We start from the raw sequence: 23,848 nt of genomic DNA, 5'->3' as shown, positions 1-23,848 counted from the left end.
CAACCAGAGATCAAATCACGTGTGTTTTGGGGCAGCCCTAGGCCTCATATATATAGGGGAAGGGAGGGGCTGCGCCCCCTCTAGGGTTCCCACCCCTAGGGGGGGCGGCAGCCCTAGATGGCCAAGGGGTGGCGGCCACAAGGGGGAGGAGAGGGAGGCGCAGGGTATATGGGCCTTAGGGCCCATCTACCCTTAGGGTTTGCCCCCTCTCCCTTCTAGGCGCATGGGCCTTAGTGGGGCTGGTGCCCTTGGCCCATGTAGACCAAGGAGCATTCCCTACAGCCCATGTGGCCCCCCATGGCAGGTGGCCCCACTTGGTGGACCCCCGGGACCCTCCCGGTGGTCCCGGTACATTACCGATAAACCCCGAAACTCTTCCGGTAACCAAAACAGGACTTCCCATATATAAATCTTTACCTCCGGACCATTCCGGAACTCCTCGTGACGTCCGGGATCTCATCTGGGACTCTGAACAACATTCGGTAACCACATACAAGCTTCCTTTATAACCCTAGCGTGATCGAACCTTAAGTGTGTAGACCCTACGGGTTCAGGAGACATGCAGACATGACCGAGACGTTCTCCGGTCAATAACCAACAGCGGGATCTGGATACCCATGATGGCTCCCACATGTTCCACGATGATCTCATCGGATGAACCACGATGTCAAGGACTTAATCAATCCCGTATACAATTCCCTTTGTCTATCGGTACGATACTTGCCCGAGATTCGATCGTCGGTATCCCGATACCTTGTTCAATCTCGTTACCGGCAAGTCTCTTTACTCGTTCCGTAACACATCATCCCGTGATCAACTCCTTGATCACATTGTGCACATTATGATGATGTCCTACCGAGTGGGCCCAGAGATACCTCTCCGCTTACACGGAGTGACAAATCCCAGTCTCGATTCGTGCCAACCCAACAGACACTTTCAGAGATACCCGTAGTGTACCTTTATAGTCACCCAGTTACGTTGTGACGTTTGGTACACCCAAAGCACTCCTACGGTATCCGGGAGTTGCACAATCTCATGGTCTAAGGAAATGATACTTGACATTAGAAAAGCTTCAGCATACGAACTACGTGATCTTGTGCTAGGCTTAGGATTGGGTCTTGTCCATCACATCATTCTCCTAATGATGTGATCCCGCTATCAACGACATCCAATGTCCATGGTTAGGAAACCATAACCATCTATTGATCAACGAGCTAGTCAACTAGAGGCTCACTAGGGACATGGTGTTGTCTATGTATCCACACATGTATCTGAGTTTCCTATCAATACAATTATATCATGGATAATAAACGATTATCATGAACAAGGAAATATAATAATAATCAATTTATTATTGCCTCTAGGGCATATTTCCAACACTGGGAATAAAAGAGATCACCCCAAAGATGAGGTGAGATATGTCGACCATACCTAGGGCAAAACCGTTGAAAATAGCAAACATTACGTCCTATAAGATGAGCCAAAATTTATGAAAGAAAGCAATAGGCCAACCGTCCAGACCTGTGTCGGTGTATATTTTCATAGACCACAACGTCGAGGACACCGTTTTCAAGTTGCGAGACTCTGTCTGCTTGATCTCACAAATTATGACGCACACTCAACGGATTGGACTCAGCTATGCTCATCAGGTTAATATAAAATTAGTATGGATATAATCCTGACGTACCATGAGCTCTTCTCCGATTGTAACCGCAAAATAGATCACTTACGCGCCTACGCCCGTTCGCGTAAGCGTGAAAGTAGGATGTACTCACGTCGTCTTGAGTGACCCACTTAACACCACCTCGACGCCGCCAGTACTCCTCTTTGGCACACAAGATAGTCAGTACTTGGTTTTCTAGTGTGTACTTATGGGCCCATGTTGCCTATGAGAAGACAAGTTGATTAGCCCGCGCATCAAATGTTGTCGAGCTCATCGACCAACCTATCTCTCATAAGTTTTTCATCGCGATCTAGATAGGCTCGCCAGCCACGAAGGAAGGCCCTAATATTGGCATCAGCCGTCGTCCAGAACTCTATGCGGCCTTGTTGCTGCCTACCACCACAACTGCACGCAGTCACCAATTAAAAGAAGCCATCAACTTCGAACCATGCCGTTACAAAGAAGAACTTTGGACTACGCCTAATATGCTCCTTCCTGAATGAGAGCACACGCGACACATGATCAGAGCCAGTTTGTGTTTCGGCAATCAAAGAACATAAAGGAAAAAACACCTTCTGCTCCGAGGAGATGAAAACCCTGTCTAAAACACTACGAATGGGAGAGAGTTGTTTGTTTGTCCAAGTGTATCTCGCACCCGATCTGGCTACTTCCCTGAGTGCAATCGAGGGCGATAGCATTGTTAAAGCACACGAGGCCAATCAACAATTGCGTTGTTTTATCTACCCCTAAGCGGATTAAATTAAACTCGCCACCTACAACCACAGGAAGATTACGCCTGGAAATCGACCCAAGCAGGTCTTGGATTTCCCCAAGAAACCTAGAGTGCACGTGGTCAGCGGAGCCATACATCCACCACCACCCACTCCTTGAGCATCGCACGACGTCTAATGATTGCCCACAAAAAATGGGAACATTGATCCCAAGTGACCACATCGCAAGAATCGCGGCTACATCCTAATAAGATCCTCTCAGAATGATCTACAGACGCCACCCAACACCTATCGAAATGCTGCATAGGATTTAGAGCAAGCAAATCATGAATAGTAAAATCTAGTTTAATTGTTTCCTCGGGTGCTACCACGTCAATTTGCTCCCAGCAAATGTGAAGGAAATATGCCCTAGTGGCAATAATAAAGTTGTTATTTATATTTTCTTATATCACGATAAATGTTTATTATTCATGCTAGAATTGTATTAACCGGAAACTTTTGTGTGAATACATAGACAAACTGAGTGTCACTAGCATGCCTCTACTTGACTAGCTCGTTAATGAAAGATGGTTAAGTTTCCTAACCATAGACATGAGTTGTCATTTGATTAACGTGATCACATCATTAGAGAATGATGTGATTGACTTGACCCATCCGTTAGCTTAGCACGATGATCGTTTAGTTTGTTGCTATTGCTTTCTTCATAACTTATACATGTTCCTATGACTATGAGATCATGCAACTCTCGAATACCGGAGGAACACTTAGTGTGCTATCAAACGTCAAAGTAACTGGGTGACTATAAAGATGCTCTACAGGTGTCTCCGATGGTGTTTGTTGAGTTGGCATAGATCGAGATTAGGATTTGTCACTCAATGTATCAGAGAGGTATCTCTGGGCCCTTTTGGTAATGCACATCACTACAAGCCTTGCAGGCAATGTGACTAATGAGTTAGTCATGGGATGATGCATTACAGAATGAGTAAAGAGACTTGCTGGTAACGAGATTGAACTAGGTATTGAGATACCGACGGTCGAATCTCGGGCAAGTAACATACCGATGACAAAGGGAACAACGTATATTGTTATGCGGTTTGACCGATAAAGATCTTCGTAGAATATGTATGAACCAATATGAGCATCCAGGTTCCGCTATTGGTTATTGACCAGGAGTGAGTCTCGGTCATATCTACAAGGAAAAAAAGTTATGCTCAAATTTCAGTTTTTTATTGAATTTTTGTTAAATCTGGTCAAACTACTTATTCAAAAAGTATTAGTGTTACTAAATAATTATTCAAGAAGACTAGTGTTACTAAATAATTATTTCAGTTTTTTTGAATTTTGGTCAAATCTGGTCAAACCATGGTCAAACAATGGTCAAACTACTTATTTAAGAAATATTAGTGTTACTAAATAATTATTTCAGTTTTTTGAATTTTGGTCAAACATTGGTCAAACTATGGTCAAACTGTGGTCAAACTACTTATTCAAGAAATATTAATGTTACTAAATTAATATTGTTTTTTAGAACAATAGTTTCAAACTCAAACAGTGAAATGTGTGACTTCATGCTCAAGCTAAATTCCCGAGGGTTAATAGGATTGACATCTCACTATTGTCAGGAAAACAACAAGTGCAGACTTGGAAACGAGGGAGAATAGAACCCGGAAGTTAAGCGTGCTCAGACTGGAGTAGTGAGAGGATGGGTGACCATTCAGGAAATTAGATGATTTGGAATGATGAGGGGTGATTAGAGATTAGAGGTTAAATTGAGCAGTGATGAGGGGTGATTAGAGATTAGAGGTTAAAATAATTCAGAAATTTGAAAATAAAAAAATTAAAAAAAATCATAAAATTTCTTTAGTACCGGTTGGTGTTACCAACCAGGACTAAAGGTGGACCTCCAATAAAGGCCCTTTTTCTACTAGTGATAGTTCTCGAACCCGTAGGGTCCGCACGCTTAACGTTCGATGACGATCGGTATTATCAGTTTATGTGTTTTGATGTACCAAAGGTAGTACGGAGTTCCGAATATGATCACGGACATGACGAGGAGTCTCAAAATGGTCGAGACATAAAGATCGATATATTGGAAGGCTATGTTTGAACATCAGAATTGTTCCGAATGAGTTCGGGCATTTACCGGAGTACCGGGGAGTTACCGGAACCCCTCGGAGAGTCATTGGGCCTTAATGGGCCTTAGTGGGAGAGATGAGGAGGATGCCAAGGTGGGGGCGCCCCCCCCCCCAAGCCCAATCCGAATTGGGGTGGGGCGGCGGCCCCCCTTTCCTTCTCCCTCTCTCCTCCTTCCTCCCTCTCCTACTCCAACTAGGGAAGGGGAAATCCTACTCCCACCGGGAGTAGGACTCCCCTTGGGAGCGCCATGAGAGGGCCGACCCTCCCCTCCTCCACTCCTTTATATACGGGGAAGGGGGGCACCCCATAGACACACAAGTTGATTGTTTAGCCGTGTGCGGTGCCCCCCTCCACAGATTTCCATCTCAGTCATATCGTTGTAGTTCTTAGGCGAAGCACTGCGTCGGTAACTTCATCATCACCATCATCACGCCGTCGTGCTGGCGAAACTCGCCCTTGACCTCATCTGGATTTAGAGTTCGTGGGACGTCACCGAGCTGAACGTGTGCAGATCGCGAAGGTGCCGTACCTTCGGTGCTAGAATCGGTCAAATCGTGAAGACGTACGACTACATCAACCGTGTTGTCATAACGCTTCCGCTTTCGGTCTACGAGGGTACATGGACAATACTCTCCCCTCTCGTTGCTATGCATCATCTAGATAGATCTTGCGTGTGCGTAGGAATTTTTTTGAAATTACTGCGTTTCCCAACAAAATGTACTCCATAGGTTGTGTATGCCTATCAAAATGGCCAAAGCGAGAGAGGTTTTAAAACAAATAGTGCATTATATAATTTGATTACAAAGGCCAACTCCCCTGGAGCTCACCGCATTGGCCACTCGCCTCACCGCCTGGACGCAACAACAAGAGAAGATACAACAACCACCTCTCCTGCATCCCCTCCCACGGCTCCCAGGGGCACATCAGCCTCTTGCCCGGCAGCCCCCACTGCTGAAACCATTGATGAGGCATTTGTCACAACTTCCGCTACAGCCGCCTCCGTATGCGTTGCTTGCACAAGTTCTCTCACTCTAACCCGTGATAAAATTTCATTACATGAGGAATCGATAGTCACACCATAATCATCCATCCAAAACATTAACGTGCGCATCAAGGGCGCTAGCTCGCGTACTCCACCTGTCCACTTTTCTGTGTTGATTTTACTGTGCGTTTTTACTATGCAAGGAAAGAGGAAAAAGAAATGGCCTCGCAGGCACGCCTATCCCTCCCGTTTCTCTCGAGCGCTCTCTCTCTCTCTCGATCCTCTCTCGGCCGCCGGCCGATTCCGGCCGTTGCCGGCGGTCTCCGGCGCCGCCCAGCACTCCCTCATGTTCTCCTCGATCCGGCCTATCTCCTCCACCAACTCGATTCGACGCTCGCCTCCTCCTTGTGCGCCCGTGCCTAACCCTAGCCGCCACTGTCGCAAGCGCACGGCGCCGTCATGGACGCCGGCGCGGCTCCGGCGCCCCTGGCGCTCATCCTTGACGCCTCCTGCCCGCTCTCGCGCGTCACCGAGGCCGTCGGCCTGGAGTCATGCCCCGACGCACGTGGCAGCTCACACCAGGCCATCAGGGCCGCCTACGCCGTTGAGTCCACCAAGCCGCTTGACCACGACGCCGGCTGCAGCGACTCCCGTCCCAGTCCATCCTCGTCCCTGTCTCTGGTCGGCATGTAGGTACATCTCTTTCTTTCTCCCATGATCTACTCTTTCTCTCCCATATACGTTGGTCTGCACTTCTCATGTCTGAATGATGATTACTTGTAGTTGGAGTGGAGGATCTTGGATTTGAGTACGTGAGGGAGGAGGAGCAAGACAAAATTGATAAGGCAAGAATTGTTTTCCTCTCAATTCAGGTTTCTGTTGCACCTCCAAAATTCTAACTAAGATATAAGTGTGTTTAGGTCAGATTTAAGGGTGTTGTTTAACCTGAACTTAGTGTTGGGAATTGGTTCCTCATGAATTTTACCTACCTCATCAGTATCATGTGATCTATTTATCCAAATCTATGCCGTGGTCTCCTATTTCTCTTTTGCGTGTTGGAAGAACCAAATTTTGCTCCTGAAAATGCAATATCGGTTTTAAGAATTGAGAAATTGAAAGATTTGTGTGCTATCAAAGTGCCTCGTTAAGTGATTTGCTTAAAAATGTGTAAGTTGGCAGCTCTTCATTCTTTAACTGTCATATTTCACTCTTGTTTAAAAGTTGTTAACTGATAGCAGTGCCTTCTCTATTGTTATTTTCGAGACGCAAGACTCTGATGCTCACGAAGAAGAAGCTTGTTCCATCAAAATCTTGGAAGATGGGAAGTCTAGGTGCGAGTGGTACACTAATTATGCCGAGCTGTATTTCGAAGTGTCCTCTCTTTAGTGCTGATGATCCGTCATCCATGAATACCGTGTAGTCAGATAATGCGTGCACATACGTGCAGAGTAGACAGAGAGGAGCCTTGCCTTCTTATGAACATGGATAGGTTGTCGTATAACAGAGGGTGAGAGCTAAGCTACTTCCAATGGTATGAACTAGTGACATAGAAGAGAACTAATGCTTCCTATAAGCGGTGAATTCCAGTATTGATGCATCTTTGTTCTATTTTACTTCAGAGTTGAGAGAAGATGCGGAAATCATATTCATGTTCGTTCATAAAATTTGAGGAGTTTGCTGATACTTCATCTGGGAGTGGTGTCCCTTCGTCAGTAGCAGCAGCAACAATCCTGGAATTGCCACGGCTGCATGCTGAAGTCTGCAATTCGATGTTCTTTTGTTGACGTGGGCTTTCATCAGATTGTTGTGCAGCAAGGTTGACTTTTTTTGAGTGAAGAAACCTGATATTGGAGTAACAATAGGTTTGGCTGGGAGCAACTTTTTGGATGGTATAGTGTCCATGGTTTAAATAGTAGTGGCCGGATAGCAGTAGCAGTTGACACTTGATGGCTAGAAGGCTTATGGATGTGAACTCCAGATTCAAACTTTGCTTTTCATGCTTTTTGTTTGCAAGCCTTGTTTCTTATGGTCTGTGTTCAGAGTCACCTTCATACGACATGAGTCAAGTCTGGGATATGAGGGGCAGTACGATGCATGCATAGTGCCTAAGAATGCCAAGTGACCAGTGGGATGCCCTTCAAGAAAATTCATCTCCATTAAGGACCTACAAGAGATCAAACTTTTTGATTCCAGGTAGAGAACTTCTACTTTTATTATACTCTCTGGTTGTTGTGCAAATACGTGAACAATTTTATCACCTTGTATATTTCAATTAGTGATTGCAAAAGTGTTCATGGAAATGCCTTATCGGATTGCCGCTTTTGATTGGCAGGGACTGGTGAAGCACAAAAAGTGACACAGGGCTCTGTTGCTAAAGGAAAAATTATGCAACAAACTTCAACATTCGTGGCACTGCCTAATACATGATTTTTTGACGAGAGAGACTTGATTCTTGTGGCTGCACATAATGCAGTTAACCAGTGCAAATACTATTATTCCGATGCAAATTTGATCCAAAGTAACTGTGGCATAATGGTTTTAATGTCAAAGGCAGAGGCATCTTGTCTTTGTCTTTGGTGAGTATAGTCAACATAGCAACTCACATGCATTGATATATATGTACAAATCTATGCCGTGGTATATATATGGGTGAAGAATAACTTATTCCTCACCCTGGTCGATAGACTGGCGGACACGGGCTCAAATAAACCAACACATAGCTCTACTGACGTAAAATTCTACTGGTGCCGTAGTAATTTTACTTTTCGCCGATCGGTTAGCTGGTCGTGGGGATTAGGAGGAGATTCCACTCCCGTTCCTTTCATATATTTTTGGAAAAAAAATGTTTCAAGTCTTGAGCGAGATTAGTGCCTGGCGAGCGGCTTCCCTCGGTGCTGGCGGCCAACTTCCCGTTCTATTTAGTTCGGGCGATTCGGTGAGCAGTCAGCGTGGTGATCGGCGGGCAGGCGGGGCAATGTGGCGGCTGGCCTCGATGTCGGCCGCCTTGTGGTGGTCGTGGCGGCTCTGTGGTGGGTGGGTGTGCAGGTGCCGTACTGACTACTGAGTCTTATCTTTTTGTTGAGGATTTGTATTTTATTTTCTGCCGATCGAGTGTTCCACTTCCACGTATTCTGCCCGGAACCGCGGCAGTCAGGAAGAAGACGGAGAAAATTCGTCCTGGGAAGTAGGCAGTAGTAGCTGACGCGGACGAGGAGGCGTGGAAATTGGGTGCACCAACGGGGAGAAGCCAGCGCCTCTCCTAGCCGTGGAGAGTGGCAGCAGCCATAGCACCCCATTGAGGTGCAGCTTGTGTTTCAGATCCAATTCTGAGTGTCGTGCGTGGGTTTGAGTGAGTCAATGATGTGTCTAATACCAATCTTCCAATGGAGGAAGCCGCGAGATAGCTGCTGGCGCATGGGAGGATGTGAGCAACCCTAATCCTGTGGTTTAATTTCCACTTTGTTTCTCTGCCAGTAAATTTCCACTGGAGGAAGCCGCAAGGGCGCGGGTGGGGAGCGCATGGGAGTGTAAGTTCCAATCAATTTTTACTTCTTTCTGTTCGTTGTGTTCTTCTCAGTGTGTGATTTCTGTGAGTCTGTAGTTTTGAGAGATCATGAGACTAAGTGTCCTACCCGAAGAGGTTATTTGAAGTTTACAATATATGCTTGTTTGTGTTCTCATTGCTGCATGTACAGTTGTACATTCTGTAATTTTTTTTCTTAGGACCACTTTCTAATTCTCGTTTGTTTTGTATGTCCAAGTAGTTTGGTCTGATGTGTTTTTAGATGTGGAAGTTTCGGTCTGCTGTGTGTTCTAATCCATGTTGAGATAGAGCAGTGTTTCAATAGAATTTCTGTGCTCTGTGATGTGGAAGCTCAGCTGCTACGAAATGGCACTATATAACATATTGCCTGATAAATGACATGGAAAGCTAATATGAAAAGGCACTAGAGAAATTCATAAGCATTTTATTCATGGGCTGCACACTATATTTGAATATGTTTATCTATTCCAACCCAGAAAACCTAACCTATGTATCGATTTGAGAGGTAACATAAGTTGGGACATAAACCATTTTTCGATGAGTAGAGAAGGTGTATCATGGGTTACTCATTCAGTCCTCTGAGTTGTCACCCCCCTTCTTTGACCTATAGATATTTGGGGATTTAAGTTTTTGTTTTGTTTCATGCAGACAAGTTATCTGATGAGTTGAGAGGAAAAATCCACTTTGTAGTTACCAAATTATTTCTGCGAGCAAGTGTATCTCTGGTGGTTACCCAGATTTTAGTTCCTAAGCTTTATAAAACTAATCAAGTATGCATTTAAAAGATTACCACTGACGGCAGTTTTTCAAACCATGTGAACTGAATTGGTCCAATTTAATGCTTATACATTTGCACTGAAGTGTATTGCTGGAGTTTCAAATATTAGCCTGTGAGCTTGAATTGATCGAACAACTTTGGTTTTACATTATTTTTTCTGAAATATACTTCTGTTTAGGGATATGATTCTCATTCTTTTATGTGCTTCCTTTGGTTATTTATATTTTCTTAATATACTTCTCTCTTCTAAATTGTTCTGCTGATGTCTGATTGTTTGACAAAATCTATAGACTATATGTGTAATGAATTAATTCAGTAATGCCTTGGCACCCATACTTTTTTATTCCATATGTTCATCTTTAATTTATCACGTGTTGTTTATAACATGACAAGTGCACCTTGATCCTTACTGAATGAGATTTAACAAAGGCTCTAGCTGTGAGTAACGCGGACCTATTAAATGCCATTGTATGCAATTTCACTCTCATACTGAAGAGTTCAGCCTGTTTTCTTTGCATATGGCTGGCATAGATGTAGTAGGAAGGGACCACTACTATGGTGTGTTTCCTCTCAAGGGTAAAGTATTAAATGTGAGAGAAGCAAGACATAAGCGCCTATATATTTCCTCATGTATGCTTCTAGGTAGCAATAATAACGACGACGATAACAGTGTTTCAGTTCAAGTGCATTCTTGCTTTTGATTACAGTATTTCTTACAACATATGATGGTGTGATAATATGCTTGTATTTTACAATGTTGTGATTCAATTTAAATAGTTTTTCCTTAATAATAATCTTGTAAGTTTTTATTTGCCAAATCATTGGAAGTGGTATTAATAATAATCTTGTAAGTTTTTATTTGCCAAATCATTGGAAGTGGTATTTGGTGTTGCAATTATGCTCCTAAAATTATTTTAGACATGCTTAGCCCCTTACTTTCTTTGAATGATATTGCCAATTTGTTTAGAGGGATAAATTGGTGAGTTTATATTTCCTTTGTAGTTGATTAGTTCTCTCTATGTTCATTTGTATCGACTCATAATCTACATGGTTTGGTACACAAACTTACAAGACAAGATGAGCCGAGGTGAGCCGCCGCCAATTCTCCCGGCCGCTAGCCCCCACTCTTGTTCCCTTCTTATTGCTTTCTCATTTTCTTCCTCTCTGATCGCCCACCCATTTTCCTCTGTGGTGCTCTCTTGGTTGCAGCAGAAACTTCTCAATCTTACACGTAGTATCTACATGATAGTTTATGCAAATGACACATGATTTGGTAGAATTAGTGCCATTTGTTTCATGCTCGTGCATTACTAAACTAAGTTACAGTGAGAACCTGGAAGAGTGTAGTGTTCCTTCTGAGCATTGCATGCTTGTAGCTTTCCTTTCGTTGTCAAGATATGCCATTGTATATTTTCCCTGATTGTCGAAAATGCTTTCATGTGCAGGTTAGTGGTGCGTGGATTAAGATTTCAGTCATGGGTGACTTTGCCTGGATGCTTGTAAAATTGGTCACTTGGACATCAGAGGCATTGTGATGCCGAGGATCTTGTAGAGGATTTAGGAAAGTGAATTGCAATATTATTGAAGCAAAATTGGTGAAGTTCGATGAGGATTCGAAATGGCGTGCAACCTACTTACACATAGATGGTATGCTTGTGATCTTGCATGCATCTTGTATGCAAAAAAGTTCTCTGGTGTATGTAGTGGTAGTTTGCATGATAAAAAAATAGCAATCAGAATTCAAACTGAATAAGCTTTATTCCATCTTATGGATACAAGATGGTAACAATAATCTTTAACATGCATGACATGAGACTCAGGATTGTTGATCGACACATGCGTAGTCACCATGTTTATTACTCTCCATTACCAGCATAATTTCTGTTTATAATCTCGCTAGCGGTCGTGAACGCCTTGAGGTGGCCGTCAACTCCAAACACAGGCTCCATGTGTTGATTAATTTGTCCCCTGTATGACTAAATGAAGGTATTCATGAGGTGAATCAGATATATAATGATAAAACCTGTAGTTTTGTTATCAAAGGTTACGCATTGTGTCTTGCTGCAGATGAACTAATTGTTTTTTGCATGTCTAATTTTCACTGTGGACTGAGATCTTCATAATGTTAAAGTTAAATATAAGAACTGTGCTCTTAAGCTACGTCCTTTAACCATTTTTCCGTCTTTTGCAGATTTCTAGAGATTTTTCCTTCAAAAATTGGAAATGCTCTTGGTACTGAAGATAACGTTCTGACAAAGAAGCGGGTATCACTTATTTTGTGGCAAAGATGCAGACCGCAAGATCAAACTAAGCCTTCCATGAGTCTCATTTTTTGAAGCTCTCACAGAGAAGTTAAGGCTCTATTAGCATGTTATGTAGGAAAGTTATAATCATTGTATTAGAAAAGCCTCAAATGCTCCTCTCACCATGGTGAAAAAGTTGTGAATGATCTATAGAGATTTTTAATGTAAGTGCATGGTTGTCAATGAGCTTAATCTTTTGTAAATCCAACAAGATCCTACCGATGCAGTTCTATTAAGTATATTCTTTCTTTTTTGACATCTGGTGCTCATCTGGGTTGCATACGAACGTTCAAAACTCTAGTAATATCCAACTAGATTTATATCGCGCCTTGACGCGAGGGTGCCGGTCCAAACGTTTGGTCAAGCAGATAATGCTAAGTTAGTAGAAATTCATGTTTAGCATATGGCTGTGGCTGGGTTTGTGAGTAATGATCGACATGACACTTGTAAATATTGATCTAAAAATGTTTGTGGGTATCATGGGTTTATAGGAACAACTTGCTTCCATGTTTGTGGCTGGAACAAGTGTACATCAGAAACTTTAACTACAACACGGTAGACATGTACAGGACCAAGTAAAAAAAAACAGAAGTGGAACAGTGGCCGTCTTATGTAAAGCAAGCACCAACCAATTACATATAAGTTTGTATTCATCCTCAGCACTATCCAGGATGAACAGACTGCAACATCTGATGTACTCCGACATTGTATGGAAGCATGGAGGAAACCTCGGCATTGCACTAAATAAAGACACATTAGTATACAGGAAAAAGGATAGAGAAAAAGACACATTAGTACACATAAAAAAGGATAGAACAAAGTATTTTTCACATAAATAAAAATGTCCGGAAGTTAAAAAAATAGTCCTGTTGCAAGTGTTTACTGATTCACAGTATCGATGCCTAATTAGTTGCCACCAATAATAGGCTAAATCATAGAGTTCCAACCAAACCATCAAGCGGTCTCTGACAAAAGAGCACCTAAAATTCTGAACAATAAGCATTAAGCAGGTTAAAAACTTCTGAAGGGAAAACAATTATAGAAACCGACTCCAATTGATTGATAAGTTTTAAGAATACAACCATCTAGTTGACACAATGTCAGCAGGAACGGCCGCTCATCTTGACACGAACGTCACATGGACTTTCACAATCTAACAGTGAAAGGAAACAGGTCAAGGAATCGAGTAGAAGAGGAAAAAGGCATCGATACTGCCACTGACCTCCACATCCAGATCCATGGCCCTCTATCCTCACAGCATAATGCCAAGCATATCACATCTGCCTCCTCTATCTCTGTTTGTCCTCCTCGACAGAGAGAAACCACTTCCCTTCCCCTATGCCAAGTAATATCATTACAAATAGGATCAGAACAGGACTTGAAACTACAGGGGTTGGAGAAGGTGAAGAGAAGGGGAATTATACCAGGCACTGACCATCTGGGAGCTGGATCAGCAAAGGGTCCAAAGGGTCGCAGTTAAGGGACGGTGCTAACGGCGACAACAACGATGGGTGCTTGTTCCCATGAAACCTCTCTTCAGCTGTTGCTAAGGAGTCTCGTGGAGTAGCAGGCTGAGCAGCTCATCCTGGACGGCAGCAACAGCGACGTGGACGGCTCGACCAAACAGCGAACGTGTCGCCACCCACCGATCCAGCTGCGAGACGGCGAAGGAATCAGGAACATGTAAGTGAAAATAATGTGGTTATCCCTGGAGCCCTATGAATAATCTAAGTGAAATAGGAGATAGTGTGTGATTAGCATATGCTTAAAGAAAACATCCTCGATAAAAACAACAAAGCAGCAGTAGTTTATGTTATAAGTTTAGACACATTTGTTTTCTATCATGATTTGTCCAATGGAAGCAATGCGGCATTTAAACCTATTCATGGTAGCGGTCGTCGTCTCCTAATAAGGTGACAGACAATCAGGAAAACCTACAATATTGAAGGTTAAACCTTCTGGCATATTCTTCTAAAGTTAATCCAATGTCATTATCATTTTGATATATTCAGTTATTTATAATTATCTTAAGACACATCATATTTTCCCACCGGCTTCGACAATACATTACTTAGGAGCTATAAAACATTTAGGACAATTTCAAAAAAGACGCAGTATTCAACCAGAGGAGAAAAAATGTTACAGTCAAATCGTCAGCCTCGCTACATAAATTGGTTCATGGCTAAAAGAACATATCACATCATTTGGGCCACATATTATGCACAGATGGACATATACACACAATATTGAGTAGAAAGCAACAATTTAGATGCAAGGAAAATATACATAAGGTTCAATATGCAACATCAAGATTAAGTAAAGAGCGGAACATATATAGATACGATTCTTTAAGGGTGCGCGTGTGTATTTTTTGTGATTTGTGATTAGCTTAATGCTAACTAAAATAATAAAGCATGCTGCTTTACAAATTACAACCTGTATCAAAGGAACACCCTGGGATCAGTAGCTAACGTAAATTAACATAACACCAGAAGACTGTGAAACAGACCTGTTGATGTGTCAAACCGTAACTAAACTTGTTTCTTGCGAAGCATTAATTATCCTGTACTGCATCTTCAAATTCACTTTCCATCAAAGGCTTGCAAAACCAAATCCTCTTAAAGCGTTTCTCTATTTAGCGAACACAACAGGAAAAGTATTAGTTTGTCTCCGATAATATGCCAGGAAGGGCAACTTTCAAAGCATTACAGAAAATTGCTGACAGTTTCCTTTTACCATCTGAAAGGTACAAATTAGCGTGAAATATGGAATAAGTGGAGGATAGATGCTCCAGTTGGGTTATCAACGACATGTGACTGACAAATTTCATAGAGACCCTGGAATAAACGGAATAGATAACTATGCTTGGTATGTCTAAAACATATTCATAACAGACAAGATACCGAAACCCTGACGAGGCATATGCATCAGGAATGATATTCATGGCTCCATTTGAAGTTGCCCATGAAGCTTACGGTGCTCAACATCATACAAGAATAGTGTCGTGCCAGATTTAACTTTATGTATAAAATCAGTACACTTAGACGGAAGGTCAAAAAGTTTCTGTGGAAGCACTCCTTCCCATCCAAAAATTCATTGGTTTTCTTTGATACCATGAAACAATCAGAACGAAAAAGGGTCAGGAGATAAAACTTAACTCAAATCCAAAGAGAAGAATCTAGAACATGCTTTTTAAGAACATGCTTTCTGGCAGGTGCAGTTATATATTGTACAAAACTGTAAGATAAGACAGCAATGCGATGGTATGAAGCCAATCATCAAGGTCTGAACGCATCTGCAAGTATTACAATTCTTAAGTTGCCCTCATAAGCTTTGATGCGCAGGTCAGAAAACCATATTCCATAATAAGTTGACGTATGTGAATGCAGAAATATGTTAGAAAGGCTCATTTGTCATTGATGTTGGATAGAACCAGGGGTTCAAAAACCAGCAGCCAGCACCGCTGGATTGCCGATGGTTTTCTCTTAAACAAATAGGTCCTTCTTTCAAAATGTTTAACAATATCATCATTTGTTCTTTCGTCTTACAGTAATCTCCAGTACATCGTATTAACTTGAATAAGAGAGGAACAAACATTATTTTCTCTGTTTTGCAGAACTCGGTCATGGTATAAGCAGAAGTCTAGAAACCACAAGTTATAGGAGGCGTATTAAGATAATGAACCAAGTTCTACCAATCACGTGATTGCAGATGAAGTGAACAGCAGGTTCGTTCTTTATAATACTTATTGGTATGAGCTAAATATAGTGCCATACAATACAAAATAAGCTGGCAGGTTTACATAAAAAAATTGTGAACAACAGAGAGTGGAGAATAATTACTGTGCGGCATATATAATAAGGTACTGAGTACTGACCCTTCTTTGCATTTTGCCTCATAGAACTGGCGGAAGTGCATGCAGGCGAGCTTCACTTTCTGAGAACCAACACTGAAATATGCAGAAAAAGCGCCGATCAGGAAATTATAAATTTATAAAACTATTTAACTTTGTGCATGATGATATTTGATACACATAAGCAATGCCAAGGAAATATGCTAAGAGCATCAGAAGCAAGTCAAAAAATAAATTGACAAAATGATAAAGTTTTCCTTCCCAGGCCATAAACCATTGGCAGGAAAACTGATAATTTCATTACTAAACTTGACTCTTCTACATATGGATATAGGGCAGGGCAAACAACTTAAAACGTGTGCCCATGGCGTAGACACCGACACATCCGAATAGAAACATCAATGCCATGGACAGAGCAGAAAAACAGACATTAGGGTCATGTAGAATAGCAGATCAATAATAGCAGAAATTTTGCAAAACAACATTTTTTTTCGCTTGCCAAGCTACAGTAATGCTATTGGCTGAATAGCAGATTCGATAGTACCAGAAATGTTTGCAAAATGACACGAACGACATGCCCACTGCACCAACACACCTGAATAGAAACAACATCAATGCCGTTGACAGACCAAAAACCCACCATTGGCGTTACAAAGAATAGCAGATCATTAACACCAGAACTGCTTGCATACTGACAAAAGTTTACCTTGCCGGCCCATAAGGTTGCCATTGGCAGGAGTAGACAGCTCCATTGCACGAAACACAGCTAAACTCAGCTCTCCTACTTATGGCTATACAACAGCAGCAAACGATAGAAACGGCATGCCCATCACGTACACACACCGCACCAACATATCCGAATAGAACAACACCGATGTCGTCGACAGACCAGAAAAACACCACTGGGTTACGCGGAACAACAGATGATCAACACCAGAAATGTTCGCAAAATAATACATATTTCCTCGCCAGGCCAGGATATTGCCATTGACAGCAACACCGATAAATAAGGATTGACCAGTAGTTTTTTTTTCCAAACTGGAAGGAACAAAGTCTCACTTCTCACCAAACGGAATGGAGACCACATCCGGTCATTCTTTTGATCTCCAGATTTCATCTAATTGAGATTTTCATTCCCTCCGTTTGAGAACATATACATTCCGTTAAAACAAAATCTGTTTAGGATCAAGTGTTCCCATGTAGCTTTATGTCCATGTTTTCTCTTAAATTAAATGTATTAGAAACAATCATCAAGAAGATAAAGGAGAAATAAATGGTTTCTCACCGCAAAACGATCGTGGTTCTAGGTAAGGCGCTTCACAGAAATGGAAGAAAACAATGTCACATAGACTTCTTTTCACCTCTAAAGGTCTTAATCTTACCTGCCATGTAGTCTAATGGAGAAGTTGCTTCTGTCACCGCTCGCTGGTCGTGTGCCTGATAATTCCTCCCAGATTGATGTGCATCCACTATAAATCCTTCGTCGGATGAAGAAACTGGCAACAAAAGATCCCCACAAAATCAGCAATTAACTATTCGACTACATTAAGGTGAAGGCATGAAGCTAATTAATGTCTGCTTATTGGGCCTATGCGGCAGGGTCGTTGCCCTAAATCATGTGTGGCATAATCCAACACGACGTTAAGCATCCCACGGCGAGTGGTTTGGCGACATGGCATAATTCGGGGAGGTTTCTATGAGGAGCGAGGTGAGACGGCCACTGCCGCTGAAGGAGTGGGGATGATGCTAGAGTTTGACAAAATACTAAATTTGCAATTCACGTGTATCGGTTATCATCAGACTGTGAGACGGAGGACTCCTCATAACCGAGCCACGGCAAACATGCAGAAGGGGAACCATATGTGAAAAATGATGGAAGGAAAAAATGTAATGGTAAAAGAAATATAGTATCTTCATATATGGAAAATTATGAAAGGAAAAAAATGTAATGGTATTCTACAGGGATGTGTTGCTCCTTGCACCTTGAGATAAAATTGTTCCTGTCAGCAGCACGACTGCATCTTGCAAGAACATGTAGTCTCTCTTCTCTGTTTTGTCTTCTATGTTCTGTGAACACATAAACAAAACGAATATTAGAGGAAATATGAATTGTCAGGTCGCCTAAGAAAGTGCATCAGAAATTGTATAGATAGTATAATAAACGTTAGCTTAGTGCATTGATCAACGGCTAGGGAGACCAAATCATAATAACCTAGGCAGACCAAACCAAACAACAGAGGCCAATGAACATGCCATTCTTCCTATTCTCTTTCAGAAGCATCAATCCAACACAAACAAGCTGAACCCTTTGTTTTTTCACATGTTACTCGACAAAGAACATCATTTCCCAGCAAGCAAACATGAAGGTGCCAAGTAAAAACACAAGACTAAACAGACACGAGCCAAGTGGACCAATCCAAATGCACCAGACCAATCCAAAAGGCACATGTCCTGCTGCATTCACCTCTTCCTGGAAGCTCACTACAATCCTAGAGAAAGATCCCAACCTTAGCAAGATTCAGACAACTAAGAAAAAGCACACACCTGTTAGGCACACACCATTGCAAGCCTCCTCGTCGCTGGCCTGCGTCGCTGCCAAGGAGAGGAGAAGATGGGTTACTTCCCTTTCCGGTCCAGCCGCGAGACAGCGCATCGTCTCCTGGTCCAATTGCGCAAAGACAAACAGATCAGGAACATGCACATGCTAGGAAGGGAACCGCAGAAAGCAAAGGGATGGGCACCTGAGCCACGACGGCGAGGCAACCATGGCGACGGCGGCGTCCAGATCAAATCCAAGATCGAAAAGGAGAAAGGGATGAAGAGACGACGTGGTTGGACTGGCTGCCATCTTTCAATCTCGCTCCTCCTCCTCAAATCATGCTACCACTATAAGCTAACGCACTTACTGCCAAAAGTAGACTATTTTAACAGACTCGATTCATCACATGCGAACAACTGTGCACCAAATTGCCCAAATTACTGATCATCAGGTCTTCGCTTTTCTTCGCTATGTAAGGAAGTAGATTAATTTAGGGTCTGGGCATGAGACCGTAAGATGCATCATACATACGTCGCCATTCATGCATTTCCAATTTGATGGAGGCGACTTCTTCTCCTAAATTAGCAACTTCTGGGGACAATCAAAGGATCCTCTTAACGAATGATTCAGTTGAACAATAAGTAAACGTGGAAAGGGGACAACATGGAGTGGAGGAGAAGTTTGGGAGGAGGGAGGAGGGACCTGGGCGACGGCGTCTGGGTCATCCTTGCAGGAGGCGACGACGGGGCACGCAGGATCTCGTCGAAGGAGGCGCCCTCGGGGACGCCAAGCAGCTCGAGCTCGGCCATGGCCGCCACCTCGCCCGGATCCGGATCCGGAGCGCCCTTCGACCCCTCGGCACTCAGCAATAGGAGCTCTGCTCGCCGCCGGGCCTCACGGGAATGGTCGCCGCCCCGCCGTCTCCGGATCTTGACCCGCCACTCCCCCTGCGCGCACTCCTCCTATGGCGGCGAGAGAGCGAGCGGATGAGACCTCTGCCGTCTCTGCGGCCGACACACCTCCAGCTGGGCCGTGAGGTACGGCGACGGCGCCACAGGCAGCTCGACCACCTCGTCATCTCCGTGGCTCGCACTGCTCCTCCTCTGCCTGGTCTTGACGGGGAGGAAAACAGAGGCGCACAGGAGAGGCCGTGGCTTGGGCTGCAGAAGGGGAGGACGAAGGAGGGAAAAGGCGGGATGGTAACACCCTGACTGCGAGGAAGGTTCTGAACGGCGATGCAAAAGGATGGAGCGTGCTCATCGCTAGATCCAAGTACATATAGGCGATAGCATATTTTGCAAACCAAGAGCTCCATTAACATGCATGAATTATGTACCAACGGGAAAATTAGAGGAAAATGCAGACAAACTGGCAAAGGCATACAAGCTTTCTCAGAAGTTAGAACAGAAAGCTGGGCGGGTCATCCGTACGCCTAACGCCGTTGGATTCATCGGAGAGAAACACGCCCTGGCATGGGGACGGCGACGCTGCACCACGAGCCAGCGGCGCCATGCACGACATGAATGAGCGGTGCTTCGGCGAGACGACGCGAACCTCTACCTGCACCGCGCCGCCACCGTGCTTCTCCTCGGCCATGCACTCGGCCAGCTCCCTCGGTAGACCCACCCCTCCGCTCGCGGCGACAATGGCCAACTTCGTGGAACACTTAGGCGGCACGCACAGATCCTGCACGCCGCAGCCGGCGAGTGGTATGTTAGCAGCAAGCCATGCCCATAGTGTGTGTCTGGACATAGTCTGCGCATGGTCCGACCTATGTATGGGTTATGTGTGCGTGTGTGACTGCGCGTGCGTGCGCGTGGGTCGTTTCTAGCTAGCGATGGAGCCGGAGGTGTGACCGCGTCCAAGGCTGTTGGTGGCCGTGTCGTCCACGTGCGGGCGTGACGGGAGCGCGGGCCAGGTATAGCGAGGGATGCGGGGCGTGGGCGAGTGGGAGCGCCGTGGGCACGGCGTGCGTGCGTGCGTGCGTGAGTATAAACTCTCGCCGATCCTCTGTGTATCGCTGGCCGGGTGTATTGAGTTTGTGCTCAAGGAAAAAGGACGCCGTTTGAGCGACGGTGGCGTACGTGCGCCAAGAAAATTTTCCTGTGTCCCTGTGTCCATCTTCCTCCTCTAGTCTTCTTCTTCCTCGAGAGTGGGGGGTGAGAGCTTAGTGAGACAGAGAGGTAGAGCTCCGGCGAGCAAGGAGGGAGACCGGCGGCAACAACATGGTACTCCTCCGTACAAGACCACTGCCTCGCCGCCCACGCAGACCTCGGACTTGCCCCTGAAGTTGTTGATAACCATGGTGAGATTGAACATCCGCGCGACGTGGTCCTCGAGGTCGGAGAATCCGTCCATGACCACGGAGAACTCCGGTCGCCGGGATGCCTCCAAGCCGACGAGACCCAGAGCAAGAACCCCAAAAAGTAGGCCGACTATACACAGAACGAAGAGCATGACTAGCATATCCATGGCAGTCACCGTACCCGTTGGCTGCTTGTTCCGGCTCTCCATCGATTGTTGTTCGTCGCTCCGGTCGTGACGTAGGAGCTTTGCGTCCATGGTGGTTCGATGTATCCACGCGCGCGGCTAGAGTGAGAGTTAATTAGAGATGCTTTCGTTTCTTGTCCTCGAGTACATTATGGTATATTATATATATAACCCAGACAGCCCGGATCGATCACGTTCGCGTGTGGAGTTCATGTAGGATTTGGAGGGGTCATGTCTTTTTAGGTTGAAAGGTTCGCGTTGGATTGGCAATTCGTTATCAACGGACAGCAATGACTATTCGAATGTTGGCTACAAATTTTATTCGCAGCTGTACGCCGAAACACCCTTGCCGGAAGGATGATCATATGTGGAAAAAACCAAACCAGGGGACTGTTAAGATTAACGTGGACGCATCATTTCATGCTGAAAATATGTCAGGAGCTTGCGGAGCTGTAGCCAGCGATGAGCACGGCAACTTTATTGCAGCGGCAACTTGGATATTACCACACGTATCATTCGTAGTAGCTGCAGAAATCAAGGCCATTCGAAGTGGAATAATCCTAGCGTCTAATATCGGATGTACCAAGATTATCATGGAATCTGATAGCATGAACGCTTTGGAGGTATTTGCGCATCCGGAAGCATATACGGGTCCTGATACTCCGATCATTACGGAAGCCACTATCTTAGCCTTGGAGTTTTCTGATATTACTTTTGTCCACTGTCACAGGGAAGCGAATCTAGTGGCGGATAGTTTAGCTAAGCATTGCTTTAGTTTAAATGCTTCAGATTATTGGGAGGGGGAGGCCCCTGACTTTATTCTTCCCCAGACTGTAAACAACATGGCTATTATTTGAGGATAAAAGTTTGATATGCTCAAAAAAAAAACCGCAAGATGATTAAGTTGTACATATCGATTTCAGAGAAGGTTATCAATCGATCGAGTTGTGCTTGTCCATAAACCTTGATCTAACTCTGTACTAAAATTTACCACCTTTGTGTTTGTGCATGTAGGCATATTAGCTTCCATTATTAATGGACCGCAATAGCTGGCGATCGGTCGCCAAGGATGGGTTTGCATCGAACGAGTTGGTTCACCAGCAAGGGATCGATCCAACGAGTTGGTTCGCCAGCAAGGGATCGAACCAGCAAACGAAAACGATCACCAGGAGAACCCCCTCTAGGGCGACACCAACCAGCCGACTTTTTTACTAGGCGTTGCGGCTTCCTTACACCTAACTACCACATCTCTAGATTTCATATATAGCAGACTGTTGACATATAATGTGCTTTCTAGTCTCTTCCATCAGATCGGTCTTTTGGTTGCATTGCCTAGAGCATGCACTTCTACATGGTAACAGAGCCAAGAGATCTTGAGTTTAAAATCCGGCTGGCGCAATTAAATTGCAGCCCACTTTTGGTCCACGTTTAGGCCCAAGAAAGCCACACGTGAGGAGGGGTGTTGACGTATAATGTGCTGCCTAGTCTCTTCCATCAGATCGGTCTTTTGGTTGCATTGGCTAGAGCATGCACTTCTACACAGACAACTAGAACACACACATAAAATGTCATCATATATAAGTCATGCATGACAGATTTTGAGGATTAAAACAAAACGTAATAAATCTGACATGGTACACCGAGAAAACATAGAAGAAAAGGGCAAAAAATGTATTTAAGCTTGCTGTGGTCCTATAATTTGAGTTGCCATGTCAACAAAGAAGAAGAAATGTCATGATTAAAAAAAGGCCATCTCTTAATAACAAAAAAAATCATCTCCTAATAATAAAAATGCCATCTTCAGAAACAACTTGACTTGTGAAAAAAAAGTTTAAATTGCCATGTGACATATTTCAAAAATTTATAAACTGCATGTTTGTTTTTTCTAGAAAATTGCCATGCGCAAGCTCACACCGCAGCTAGTGTGGTGCACAGGGGTGTTTTGGAGTAAATTACACGATAGTATCACATTTGGGGCGGTGGTGGCGGATTGATACCATTTTTTGTAATTTTTACATGTCAGTACTATGTTTGGGACTGCCTGTTACAAAATAGTCTAAACCGCGTATTGACGTTGTATCCGACCGTTAGGGCCCGCCTGTCAGGTGCCGATGTGGCATGTTCTTTTCAAAAAAGACCCTTACCTTTTATTTAATTACGCATCCATTCCTGGTTTGGTAAAAAGGGCCCTGCCAGGATTTTTTTAAAAAAAAACTACATGCGCGCCCAGCGCGATGCCAGGATTCAAACCGCGTATTGACGGTGTATCTGACCATTAGGGCCCGCCTGTCAGGTGCCGATGTGGCATGTTTTTTTTTCCAAAAAAGACCCTTACCTTTTATTTAATTACGCATCCATTCCTGGTTTGGTAAAAAGGGCCCTGCCAGGATTCAAACCGCGTATTGACGGTGTATCTGACCATTAGGGCCCGCCTGTCAGGTGCCGATGTGGCATGTTTTTTTTTCCAAAAAAGACCCTTACCTTTTATTTAATTACGCATCCATTCCTGGTTTGGTAAAAAGGGCCCTGCCAGGATTTTTTTTAAAAAAAAACTACACGCGCACCCAGCGCGATGCCAGGATTCGAACTAGCGATGGCGGGTTCGCAGCGCAACGCCACTGCCATTGCACCAGAGCACATTTCCTCTATCGGCGTGCACGCTTTTATGCTTTGGACCATTTCGTTTTTTCCCTGTACTTGTTTTTATTCCTGTTTTTTTTTTGCGTGTCTCTTTTGTCTTTTCTCAGATGGGTATTCTTCGGGCCGTACGCAGTGTGCGTATCATATATAGAAAAAGTTACACACATTGTGTATATAATGTATGTGTTG

The 23,848-nt window shown here is 44.0% G+C and overlaps 1 protein-coding gene and 1 long non-coding RNA gene across 26 annotated transcripts; one reads left to right on the top strand and one right to left on the bottom strand.

Moving 5' to 3' along the window:
• The first annotated feature begins 5,621 nt into the window (after positions 1 to 5,621).
• On the top strand, positions 5,622 to 12,395 carry LOC125539172 (uncharacterized). Of its 16 annotated transcripts, none has more exons than XR_015617097.1 (8): positions 5,623 to 6,201; positions 6,296 to 6,357; positions 6,783 to 6,843; positions 6,960 to 7,043; positions 7,132 to 7,705; positions 7,845 to 9,039; positions 11,280 to 11,481; positions 12,026 to 12,395. It is a non-coding gene; the product is annotated as an uncharacterized LOC125539172 (long non-coding RNA). The 16 variants fall into 16 exon arrangements; XR_015617096.1 differs by having other exon boundaries at positions 6,933 to 7,043; XR_015617104.1 differs by having other exon boundaries at positions 5,663 to 6,205; positions 6,751 to 6,843.
• Positions 12,396 to 12,571: 176 nt separating this feature from the next.
• LOC125539173 (uncharacterized) lies at positions 12,572 to 20,285 on the bottom strand. Of its 10 annotated transcripts, XM_087544545.1 has the most exons (11): positions 19,232 to 20,285; positions 18,732 to 19,120; positions 18,535 to 18,649; positions 17,973 to 18,057; positions 17,373 to 17,486; positions 16,015 to 16,086; positions 14,647 to 14,974; positions 13,562 to 13,791; positions 13,360 to 13,473; positions 13,220 to 13,290; positions 12,572 to 13,125 (listed from the first exon to the last, which is right to left on the bottom strand). In XM_087544545.1, exons 3-7 carry the CDS (start codon positions 18,641 to 18,643, stop codon positions 14,797 to 14,799), a joined length of 558 nt encoding a protein of 185 aa, XP_087400671.1. In that variant the 5' UTR covers positions 18,644 to 18,649; positions 18,732 to 19,120; positions 19,232 to 20,285; the 3' UTR covers positions 12,572 to 13,125; positions 13,220 to 13,290; positions 13,360 to 13,473; positions 13,562 to 13,791; positions 14,647 to 14,796. The 10 variants fall into 10 exon arrangements, with proteins under 10 accessions (XP_087400671.1, XP_087400670.1, XP_087400666.1 ...); XM_087544544.1 differs by having other exon boundaries at positions 13,220 to 13,473; XM_087544540.1 differs by having other exon boundaries at positions 12,572 to 13,290.
• Between the last annotated feature and the right edge of the window lie 3,563 nt (positions 20,286 to 23,848).

This window comes from Triticum urartu, chromosome 2A, assembly GCF_056163025.1.
Source record: "Triticum urartu cultivar PI428250 chromosome 2A, HENAU_Tu73, whole genome shotgun sequence".
NCBI classification, from domain to species: Eukaryota; Viridiplantae; Streptophyta; class Magnoliopsida; order Poales; family Poaceae; genus Triticum; species Triticum urartu.
The sequence above is the reverse complement of the archived record's forward strand: the minus strand, read 5'-3'. Positions and strand labels throughout refer to the sequence as shown.